General features: G+C 57.1%; 1 protein-coding gene across 2 annotated transcripts in view; it reads right to left on the reverse strand.

Annotated features, from left to right (window-relative positions):
* The window catches only part of Dpp6 (dipeptidyl peptidase like 6), a 624,061-nt gene that overhangs the window by 18,889 nt on the left and 592,986 nt on the right, over positions 1-12,186 (reverse strand). For both annotated transcript variants that reach the window (XM_027943387.2, XM_071610694.1), the window contains exons 18-19: positions 4,362-4,460; positions 1,250-1,319 (exon numbers count right to left, since the gene is read on the reverse strand). In XM_027943387.2, the coding sequence (XP_027799188.1) occupies positions 1,250-1,319; positions 4,362-4,460 (169 nt within the window). The remainder of the gene's footprint in view (positions 1-1,249; positions 1,320-4,361; positions 4,461-12,186) is intronic.

Genomic DNA, 12,186 nt, shown 5'->3' on the forward strand with positions numbered 1-12,186 from the left:
AGCTGTCTTCACGAAGGTCCCCTCCATCCTCCATGAGCTATCTTCAGGAAGGTCCCCCCTGCCCTCCATGAGCTATCCTCAGGAAGGTCCCCTGCTGCCCTCCATGAGCTATCTTCAGGAAGGTCCCCCCTGCCCTCCATGAGCTATCTTCAGGAAGGTCCCCCCTGCCCTCCATGAGCTGTCTTCAGGAAGGTCCCCCCTGCCCTCCATGAGCTATCTTCAGGAAGGTCCCCCCTGCCCTCCATGAGCTGTCTTCAGGAAGGTCCCCTGCTGCCCTCCATGAGCTGTCTTCAGGAAGGTCCCCCCTGCCCTCCATGAGCTGTCTTCAGGAAGGTCCCCTCCTGCCCTCCATGAGCTATCTTCAGGAAGGTCCCCCCTGTCCTCCATGAGCTATCTTCAGGAAGGTCCCCCCTGCCCTCCATGAGCTATCTTCAGGAAGGTCCCCTCCATCCTCCATGAGCTATCTTCAGGAAGGTCCCCCCTGCCCTCCATGAGCTATCTTCAGGAAGGTCCCCTCCATCCTCCATGATCTATCTTCAGGAAGGTCCCCCCTGCCCTCCATGAGCTATCTTCAGGAAGGTCCCCCCTGCCCTCCATGAGCTATCCTCAGGAAGGTCCCCTCCATCCTCCATGAGCTATCTTCAGGAAGCTCCCCCCTGCCCTCCATGAGCTATCTTCAGGAAGGTCCCCTCTGCCCTCCATGAGCTATCCTCAGGAAGGTCCCCCCTGCCCTCCATGAGCTATCTTCAGGAAGGTCCCCCCTGTCCTCCATGAGCTATCTTCAGGAAGGTCCCCCCTGTCCTCCATGAGCTATCCTCAGGAAGGTCCCCCCTGCCCTCCATGAGCTGTCTTCAGGAAGGTCCCCCCTGCCCTCCATGAGCTATCTTCAGGAAGGTCCCCCCTGCCCTCCATGAGCTATCTTCAGGAAGGTCCCCTGCTGCCCTCCGTGAGCTATCTTTGCTGTTGCTCAACATGGTGCCGGCCAATCAGCCATCCCTGGTGTCTGACTAAGCACTTGCTGTCTTTGAGGCGGCCTGCCTTGGAGTAGCCTGGGAGGGGCCTCCACCCTCCTGCAGGCTCTCGGGGTCTCTGGGAGCCATGGAAGGAACCTGGCCTTTGCTGGCTGTCTTCACTGGCTGGGTGCTGTGCTTGCACTCTAGTCTCCCCTGCTCATCTGTCCCCAGGCTCAGGTTCACCTCTCCTGGTGTCTTGAGCCCCAACACAAAAGGAAAGAGGCAGCTGTACTCACACCACTAGGAGCAAGGGGTAGTGGGCCGTGTCCGTGAAGGTCGCTGGCTTTAGGATCTGCATCGGCAAGTCTGTGGAGAAATGGAACACAGCGGTGGTCAGGGGGAGGATGGGCCAGCAGTGTGGATGGCAGGGCACCCCTTGTATCTGTGTCTGCAGGGTTGTGGGGGCCTGTGGGCGCTCTGGGGAGGTGTCGGTGGAAATCTAGAGAGCCGTCTGGCCTTCCTCTCAGTGGCTCTGGCCTGCTGTGTGCCTGGAGGCTCCGTTTCTGGCTGGAGCTTAAGGTCCACCTCCTAGGAGTGTACACTGAAACCAGGAAGGACAGGTTCCTGTGGTACCTGCCAGCAGAAAAGCCCCACGGGAGTATGAGGCCCAGTCAGGGCAGCCACTGCCACATCTGCCACATTTTGGGGACAGGTGTTTGGGGAAAGGAAGACTGAGGGACGGGGCTGAGGTGGGGGAGAGGGACACAGCCCTTGGGGGCTTTGCCAGTCCCTGTCTTCAGGTTCATGCTGGGCAGGTCTGACTGTCTGCTGGAGCCACAGGAAGAGGACCCTGGGAAAAGAGCTGGTCCCGCAGCCACCGTGGTCATTGGGTTTGGTCCTCGGCAGTGTGTGGGGGGTGAGAACAGAGCCTCAAGCAAACTGGCCCACTGGTTTCCTCTGTCCACCTCTCCCCAACAAGCCTCCTTGCCCAAGTTAGAATTTGTTTGTTGACATTAACTACAACCCAGATTACCGAAGGCACAGCAATTAAATTGGAATTAGTGGCTTTTCAATACAATTACTAACCAGACACACCCGGCCCGGGCAGCCTGGCTCTGACACAGCTTCTCATTACTGATCCCGGCTGAATGTTAATGGCTTGCAAATTGGATCGGTGATCCAGGGACTGGCAGAGAGGCAGGCACTGACTTTGTCATTTACATGTCCCTAGAACGTGGTGTGGGCTGCTGTCTGCCACCCAGCACCCGCGGGCATACCTGGGGAAGGGGTTAGCTGGGCTCCATCAGGGGAGTCCTTCCTGCAGCCTGCCTGGCTTCCCAAGGCGCCTGCGCTCCAGCAGAAGTGGAGCACAAAACAGAGGCCAGGAGGGCCAGCACCGAGGACGTGCTTGCTCCTAAGGGGCGGCGTCAGTCCCCGAACACCCAGCTGTGCCCCCTCCCTGCATGGTGCCCGCTTTCAAGTAAAGCTGTGCCAGGGGCGCTGGCAGCAGGCGGGAGCTGGCATTGGCTCCTCAAGGCCGGCTCTGCACTTCTTGAGAGGAGGGTGATGCTGGTGCTCCAGGCATCAGGATTGGAAGCTTGGGGACAGCAGTGGAGGGGAGAGAGCTAGGCTGCGCGGCAGGGACACTGGGGCCGGGAGCCCACACGCTGGGCACGATGCCCCACAGCATGAACACATTTCTTGGCCAAAGCTGACTGTCCCAGCCTCTGCTCACGGTGTTCCTGTGTTCAATTCTCTGTCCCTGAGGCCCTCTCTCTTGGGTCCTTCCTCAGAGCAGTCACAGAGGGGCAATTCAAGAGGTAACTCTGGATTCTGAGGTGGCGGGGGACTTGCAGCACATCACACTTACAGACTTCTTGGACTTTGGAAGGTGGGCGTGGCTTCCTGCAGGACAGTGGCCCACATGCCTTCTAGCCACATTTAGGTGATCTCAATAGACTCTGCACACACTGTGAGCTGTGACTGGGACACAGAGGCCCCGGGTGTTTGGCTGAGTGAGCTGGGGATGCACTGTGGGGTGGCTTGGCCAGGCAGGCCCCACTCTGCAGCCCTCCTGTGTGCTGGGCGTCACAGCAGCCTCCCCACACTGCATTCCTTCCCACTGAAGTGGCACTCCTCTGAGTGGCACTCCAAGCTTCTTATACAACTGAACACCCCCTGCAGGGGCCATCCAGTCTGATGTCCCGGAGAGTCGTCCCATGACCATCGGGGTCCTTTCTCACACCTCCTCTGAACAGGCATGGCCTTTGCTTCCTGCTCCCCACGGTGAGCTGTAGCTGGCAGCGGGGTCCATCTGATTGCTTCCCTGGGTGGGCCTTGGCCCCTGCCCTGAGAGGCACAGTCTGCCAGGTAGCTGGGTCTTCTCTAGGTCATGGAGCACAAGGGTATCTGCTCGCACTTCAGGGTCCCCCGAGCCAGGTCACAAGCTGCTGTCCTACCTACTGAATGGGACAGGGTGGACCCAGAGCACCTGCTACGAGGCCAGGTGCCTTCACCTCCTCCCTGCCCCTCAGCACAGCCCAGCACCCTCTGAGGAGCCCGTCACCTGCTCTTCCTCTCCAGGCTTTGCTCTGACAGTGGCTGGCCGTCACGTCACTGTTCACCCAAAGGGGAGCCCTAGGGACAACTCAGAGACGCTGCGAAAGTGGGAGCTGGGGAAGGACTTGAAGGCAACCTGCAGGTCTGAGGTCTCAGTGATTGAGCACAGTCGACAAGCCACAGGGTGCTGGCGTCGGAGGCCGGGAGGGAAGAGTCCGGGGAGACAGGGAGGCTTGGGGTGGGCAGTTTACACTGGGTTCTTCAAGGCTGGTGGGTTGATTTGGGAGCCAGCTGCGTGCAGGTGAGAGGACACTATGAGAACTTTGCCTCCCCTTGGGCTGCAGGCTCATCCAGCCTCCGCTGGGGTCCCTGTGCCTCGTGCAGAGGAGTGCTCCTGATAATGTCCTCAATGGGCAGGTGACAGGGGCTCCTCAGGTAGTACCCCCCTCCCACACCTCTCATCTGTATTCCTCCAGAGGCAGGGAAGCCCTTTGTCAACTCACTGTCGACCCCAGAGGCAAGAGGCCAAAGTCACAAAGACCTCAGACAGCTGGAGGCGGGACTTCCAGAGGAGGCTGTTTCCTGGGAGGCCTGCCAAGGCAGCATTTGAGTTTTCACCTCAACTGCTGGCTCCCAAGGAGAGGAGTCGTGTGCTCTGCCTGGTTTTGGGCTGGTCACCACAGTGAGCACCTTGGTATGGACACGGTGAGCTGAGGGTGGGGTGGGTGGCGAGGCATGCAGCCTCTGCACGGCTCCCGGGTTCCTGTGCTCAGCAGCAACTGCTACGGTGGGTGGTTCTACAGCAGCCCCCCAGCTCTCCTTTTTAAAGGGGAAAAGAGGAGCACTTACTATAATCATCAATTTCGATCTTCCTGTATTCGATTTTGGGCATCTGCCGGTCACTGATGGCCTTCTGTACATGCTCATTCGTTTCCAGGTCAAAGAGTTCTGCAAGAGAGAAGGCAACCATGCAATGGGACAGGTGACCTCCACCGCACATCTGCACACCTGTGTGCACATGGGCTCTCTCCTCGTCCCCCTGCTCCCTAGCCAGTGCTGGAGTGACAGTTATTATTTCTATGGGATGGCCCAAGAAAGACAGACATTAAATAACTTGCTCAAGTCCGGAAGTTCGGTCCGAAGTCAGGAGCTTAGGCAGATGCCAGGTCCCTCCACTGTGCAGGCTGCCTCCACCCCTGGAATTCTGTGCTCAGAGCATTTGTTACTCATGCAGAGTTGGTCTGACTCATCTCAGGACTGTTAGCTCTTGGAAAACGGGCATTATGTATCTGTTAGGACAGATGGTTGAAACCCAGTAGCCCAAGTAGCCAGGGAAAGAAAGACAGTGGACACTGAAACGTGGTCTTCATTATATTTTCTCCCTGCAAAATCACTTCAGATTTCTTAAGTACAAAGCTATCTGGGGGCTGGGGTTGTGGCTCAAGTGGTAGTGCACTCGCCTGGCACGCATGAGGCACGGGGTTCAATTCTCAGTACCATATAAAAATAAAATAAAGATTAAAAAAAGCTATCTGGACTTTGAGACCCTAGATTGGATGACTCTACACACGGACAGTAACGCTCCATAGGCAACGCTTTGCAATGGGACACCAAACACACTGAGAGGTCCTCCTGGTGTCCAGAAAGCCCAAGGTCCTCAGGGGTACCTGGTGTTCAGACTGTCGAGTGGCAAGAGTCAAGGAAACTGAGGCTGGATGGTTGACCCCTGCTCCACGCCTAACTCCAACAACACTAAGCAAAGCAAATGTTCACTGGGCTCACAGACGGCTTCCTGTGCTTGAGAGACTAACTACCCAATCAGTGCTGTGGCTCTCTGATGTGACCAGACCCAGGCAATTTGCAGACCAGTGCTTGGATCTTACCAGGTCATCTCAAAGGTCCAGGTCACTGGAGGTCCACTAGGACCTTGGGAGAACCTTTATCTCTTTGCCACTCTGCCTGCCTACAGGAGTGGCTCAGATGGGCAGCAGGTGAGGGACATGGGGTGTACAAATGTGGGGCCCACTGTAAAAATGTGAGCTCATGAAGATTAGTGCAATTAGCAAATTAGAAGGTGAGTCAGTTGCTTTCAGCCAGTTTTTGCAGCTGGGCACCTGCAGGGCCTGGGCTGGAGAGGTGTCCTGGTGGCCAGGCCTGCTCTGGGTCACTACATGGCAAAATGAGCAGGGCCAGACCCTCTCCCAGTTCATGGAAGTACACTCTTCTTCCTCACTGATGCCTTTGGGCGAGATGTTCCTGGCATCACTCAGCCACCTCCCAGGCCGGTCAGAAGCAGAAGTTTCCTACTCAGTGTGTAATGTTTGAGGCCTGAGTGAGGCCTGCCCAGGGCTACTGGGGACCTGCCAAGTGCCTGTCACTGGTCTCTGAGGCCTGGGAGTTCTGGCTTCACGTGGGGCACTCGGTGCTCTCACCGCTCACTGACAGCACAGCTGCATGTGAATAGCTCGCTCCTCTCTATTAAATCCCACCCTTCACAGAAGAGCACCAAAGCAACAGACTATTAAATTTAGTTAAATATTAGATTTCTCATTTAATGATTGCCCACACAACTGGTTTTATCAGCAGAGAGCTGACTGTGTCACAGGGGAGTTGAGTTAAGCCATTTTATTTGTTCCCATAATTGCATTCAAAGAGGGCAGGAGCCCTGCAGAGAAATGAGAAAAGATTGGCATATTCCCTGAAGGACTCTTCCTTTGACTCCGGGCAGTGGGGACCTCCAGTCTGGAGCATACAAATGGCCACTCCTTAATTAAATGTGAGCCCCTCTAATATTTGGTGGAATTAGCTATTATCAGATCTGGACACAGTGAGCCCGCAGAGACAAATGCCTGCTCACGAGGGCTGCTTCCCCCCCACGCGGCCCTGGCCTGCTCCGAGACACTTCCAAATGGCCCTGGGCTCTGTGCTCAATTCTGGAAAAGAGGTGACCAGATCCTAAGGAAACCAACAGACAGTTGCCCTAACGGGGTGAGGCCCGTTCCTTCTCTCCCCCAGGGACTGCGGGAAGCGGGTCGTGCAGGGATTCATGCCCCACTCCCCGTGCGCTGGTGTGACCTCGCCTGCCGCTCTCTGGGCAGGTCTCCTGCCATTTTCCTGATGCTTGCTTCCTGGTGTGCTGCCCCTCCTGGGCTTGCTCTTCCCACACAGTGGTCCGCCCACCCCAGGCTGCACCGTCTGTTGTACCCAAAGTCCAGATCTGGGCCGGCACTAGCGAGGGGTTTTCAGACTTGCCACCTCAGTGGGATGCCTCCTTGCTCTAGACTCTGAAGGGTTAGCTGCTGGACTCAGAGTGACAATTTGAGTGCTAGCTGTCATTTTCCAAATTTCTTGTCCCTTTCTTCCCCTGGCCTGATTTGAGACCCCAAGGGCAGGGTCCAGGGAAGTAAACTTTACCTGTGGTCCTCCAGCTTCATGCTAGGCATGTGAGGCATGTGCACTGAAGTGACTGTGTGCACGTGCCCCACACCTGGACAACAGAGTGCCCACTGGGGGTGGTGCAGCGGTTGTCACACTGACCAACCTGCAGTGCTCCTGAGAGCTGCCCGCAAGCAGCAAGGCTTGCAGCCCCCTCTGGTGTGCCCTGGAGTGGAGAAAGAGGCCCTGCAGGTGCCTCTGGGGGGTGTGGCCCCCTCGAGTGCTTGCTTGATCCCTACCTGTGATTGGCCAAATGCCAGGTCGCCCGCCAAAGATGCTGAGCTGAGGTCTTGAATGCAGCCACACGCAGGCCTGATTGTCACTCTCCCTGCTGGAAGCCTGTGTGTGTGCACCCAGGGGTCAGCAGGACTTTTGCAGACACACAGAGGGGTTCCTGGGTTGGTTCCCAGGCCTCCGCAGCCACGTGTCTGTCAGCAAATGTGCTGAGAAGGAACGGGGCTGGGTGAGCTCCAGGACCGCCTCGTCCCATGTCCCTTCATCCTGGCCTCACGTGCCTCAGGTGGACAGGCAGGCCTCTGAGCCACTCACCTGTCCCTGTGCCTTTTGTGGGCAGGTGAGCTCCATACAAAGGACTTGGACCACTGAGGCTGGCAGAGAAGCCCCAGTGATGGGCAGGCACCCTCTGGCAACACAGTCGACTTTAATAAAAGTGCCAGGGCATCTAACTGGGCCAAATGCCCGTAGATCACCAAGAATAAGCCTTCAGGGTGATGGCCTGCCTGTTCCTGCACGTGGCCAGGAGAGGGCTCCAGGAGAGGAGCACAGCCATACAGGGCTCCCCGTCTCCTGCTCACAGCCTCTCACCTGTTCTGAGGAAGCAACTGGCAAAGAAGCCGGAGAATAGGAGCGTGTTGTTTCTGATGCTTATTCTAGAAATTAGGAAAATCTCCCGATTGTGCATGAGCCAGCAGGGGACAAAGAAGAGCCACACGTGAAAGCGACCATTGCCCTTCATACCTAACAACCACCGAGGTGCAGCGTGCTCCGTGGTTTTGATGTGAACCACCGGTGATTGAAATAATTGGTCTCGTGGTCATGGAAAATTAAAAAACGTTTAAAAGACCTTCAAGCCTATGTGACATCAGGACGGAATTCTGGGGACCAGCAGTGGGAAGGAAGTGTCAGCATGAGGAGTCAAAGGAAGGATGTTCAACGTTTGACTGGTAAAGAAGAGCTTCAGGAAACGCCACCTGAGGACACTGACACGCCACAGGACCATGCAATGGTTTTGTTTTCAAGTGAAAATGTCTTGGGGCTGGGGCAGCAGCTCAGGGGTAGAGCGCCTGCCTCGCACGTGAGAGGCAACTGGTTGGATCCTCGGCACCACATAAAAATAAATAAATAAAGATATTGTGTCCGTCTACATAGACAAAAAATGAAAATGTCTCTGCTAGATGCTGAAAATGAAGCTCTTCACTGAGGAAGAACTATGGGTGACAACACAGAGTTGTGTGAGGGGACTCATGGGCATTGTGTGAGGGGACTCATGGACAGTGTGTGAGGGGACTCATGGACAGTGTGTGAGGGGACTCATGGGCAAGGTGTGAGGGGACTCACGGGCAAGGTGTGAGGGGACTCATGGGCATTGTGTGAGGGGACTCATGGGCAAGGTGTGAGGGGACTCATGGGCATTGTGTGAGGGGACTCATGGACAAGGTGTGAGGGGACTCATGGGCAAGGTGTGAGGGGACTCATGGGCATTGTGTGAGGGGACTCATGGGCATTGTGTGAGGGGACTCATGGGCATTGTGTGAGGGGACTCATGGACAAGGTGTGAGGGGACTCATGGGCATTGTGTGAGGGGACTCATGGGCATTGTGTGAGGGGACTCATGGGCATTGTGTGAGGGGACCCATGGGCACTGTGTGAGGGGACTCATGGGCATTGTGTGAGGGGACTCATGGGCATTGTGTGAGGGGACTCATGGACAGTGTGTGAGGGGACTCATGGGCATTGTGTGAGGGGACTCATGGACAAGGTGTGAGGGCACTCATGGGCATTGTGTGAGGGCACTCATGGGCAAGGTGTGAGGGGACTCATGGGCATTGTGTGAGGGGACCCATGGGCATTGTGTGAGGGGACCCATGGGCACTGTGTGAGGGGACTCATGGGCATTGTGTGAGGGGACTCATGGACAGTGTGTGAGGGGACTCATGGGCATTGTGTGAGGGGACTCATGGGCATTGTGTGAGGGGACCCATGGGCATTGTGTGAGGGGACTCATGGGCATTGTGTGAGGGGACCCATGGGCACTGTGTGAGGGGACCCATGGGCACTGTGTGAGGGGACCCATGGGCACTGTGTGAGGGGACTCATGGGCATTGTGTGAGGGGACTCATGGGCATTGTGTGAGGGGACTCATGGGCAAGGTGTGAGGGGACTCATGGCATTGTGTGAGGGGACTCATGGGCATTGTGTGAGGGGACTCATGGGCACTGTGTGAGGGGACTCATGGGCACTGTGTGAAGGGACTCATGGGCATTGTGTGAGGGGACTCATGGGCATTGTGTGAGGGGACTCATGGGCAAGGTGTGAGGGGACTCATGGGCAGTGTGTGAGGGGACTCATGGGCAAGGTGTGAGGGGACTCATGGGCATTGTGTGAGGGGACTCATGGACAAGGTGTGAGGGGACTCATGGGCATTGTGTGAGGGGACCCATGGGCACTGTGTGAGGGGACTCATGGGCAGTGTGTGAGGGGACTCATGGGCATTGTGTGAGGGCACTCATGGGCAAGGTGTCTGTGGACTCTCGACTCAGTCCACCTCTGCATGAGGTGAGTGTTGGCAAGGGTCCTCGCATGAATGCCCCTTTGCAGTAAGGCTTCTTTGGCCACCTCACCGCTTCTTAAAGCATTGGAACACTCCAGTTCTCAGATGGAGCTTAACAGATGCACCTGGACCCCAGCTTCAATCCGGCATCTGGGCTGCATTTAGAGCCACAGGCTTGGAGTCGGTTCCTTGCTCTGCATTTGGAAACCCTGTGAGCGTTTGCCCCTGTCCTCAGGAACAGCACCGTGGCTGTGGCTGGTTAGGCGGGCCACTCTTCTGAGTCAGGACTCCACCCTGCTGGCCCACAAGCTGGAAAGCCCTTGGCCCCTCTCTTGGGGACAGGCCTGGCAGTAGGAGGCATCCAGCTGGCCTGCTGCTGCGATACCAGGAAGACCTGTCCATTCCTCTCTGCTCAGACCAGGGAAGGGCCATGTTTTGATGGCAGAGACCATAGGAAGACTCCAAGACACTTTGCATGGTCAGCAGAGGTCACCCTCTCCCTGGAGAGCAGGGACAAGGTAGCTCTTAAGTCTCCTTTCCCCTCTTTCTCTAGGGTCAGAAAAGAGCAGTTCACCACCAGCTGACCTGGGGGTCATGCCCTCATCTCTCCCCTGGGCAGTGGCCTGGCAGCCCTTCCTCGCGGCAGTGCCCAGCCCTCCTACCCACCCACACATGGTGCCCAGACCTGACTGTCATCCGGGTCCTACAGGCAGCAGCCGGGCTGCTGAGCAACACTCGTGGGCCCTTCATAATTGCATGCTGGGTGCATGTCCCCTCATCTTGAGAGAGGAGGTGGCATGAGCAGAGTCCTGACAGCCTGGTGGGCGTCACTCAGGAAGCACGCAGGAGGCCGGAAGGTTGAGGGAGAGAGGCACGGGGCACTCAGCACCCGAGGAGGTTCACAGAGCTGCCTGGTGCCATCTGCAGTGGGAGCTGGGTTTGCTGCTGTAAAAACCAGAGGAGACGGAGAGAGGAACCTGTCTTCCATGCCACAGGGCGCGGTGGCCAGGCGGCCTAGAGTTTAGACACCGTGGGTCTTGTCGTGGACCATCCTAACATCACCCCAGGCCCTGCACCTTTCTCACGGAAGCTGTGGAACCGACCCAGGAATCCCTCTGTGTGTCTGCAAAAGTCCTGCACCGTGAGCCACCAGGATCCAGCTGTCACACGCCCTTGTTGGACGTGCTTGTGAGGATTTTCTACCCCACGCCCAGGTTGTTTGCATACGCAGGCACCAACTGAACGTGCTTTGCCCAGCCATAATTACATCCTTAAGGAAACAGCTTTTAAATAATTCAGAGTCACATCTGTGAACACCGCAGGCTCTGTTTGTAGATAAGATTTTCTAAAGGGGAAAAAGTCAAGTATTCCCAGGGAGGTTCAGGGTCAGGGTGGGAGAGGGAGAAAGGACAGACATTCTGCAGCAGTGATTTCCCCTCCACAGCAGGCCTGGGGCGAGAGCCACCTGCCCCGATGGTGCGCACAGCCCAGCCTTCCAGGGCCTCCCTGGTGTCAGGCACGTGGGTCCTGATGGTGTCTGTCCTCTTCGCTGTCCCTGTTGTGGCTTCTTCTGCAGTCCAGGAGCTTGCTCATTGTCACACTGTCCAGCTGTAGCCACCTGGACCCTGCTCTCTGCAGCTCAGCCCCTCAGGGTGGTCAGAGGTGCCTTCCCAACGCGGGACAGAGCCCTGCTGCTCTGCATGTCCTGATCCCAATTGGTGAGGGCACATGCCACGTGGCCCCAGCACCCTCACCAGGGCTGGGCTGAACTGGGAGCGGTTTTGGAGCAGTGGCGTTCACTGTGCCTGTGCTACCTGGTGACAATGACGGGAAGCCAGGGCTCCTGGGGGCTTGAGGTCTGGGCAGCTGAGCAGATGGTGGCTCTAGGTTGAGCATCCCTCCCTGAAATGTGTGGCCGTGCTGAGATGTCTCGGTGTGGCACCCAAGGCTGAACACCAGATCCATTCGGGTTTCCCAGTGGCCTGGTGCAGGCGTCCGGCAGGTGACCTTCAAGGGTGTTTGCGTCAGATGGCGTGTGCTCTGACTGAGACCCCGCACCAAGGTCAGCACGGAATTCTCCGGGTGTGTCTTCCTGTTGGTGCTCAAAACCTTCATGTCTCTGGAGCATTGGGCGATTTTGGATTTGGGGATTAGAGGGGCTCCACCTGCGACTGGAAGGACGGGCTCTGCTGGAGCCACACCGCCTGGGTTGGAAAGGACTCCACAGCTTGCTCACTGTGGGCACTTGGACCCTCACCCGCGTTCCATGGTGAGGACGAATGTGCTGAGGTGGCCCAGCTGAAGACAGCCCCAGGCCAGATCGCGTGCTTGCAGACACTGGTGGCAGCTCGTGCCACCCTCCCTGGGACCTCCCCTGTCTCGGCCCTCCACGGGGAGCATTCACTGGATATTCACGGGGACAGAGAGTGCAGACAATGGTGCAGAGCC

This window comes from Marmota flaviventris, chromosome 1 (assembly GCF_047511675.1).
Source record: "Marmota flaviventris isolate mMarFla1 chromosome 1, mMarFla1.hap1, whole genome shotgun sequence".
In the NCBI taxonomy this organism is placed as follows: Eukaryota; Metazoa; Chordata; class Mammalia; order Rodentia; family Sciuridae; genus Marmota; species Marmota flaviventris.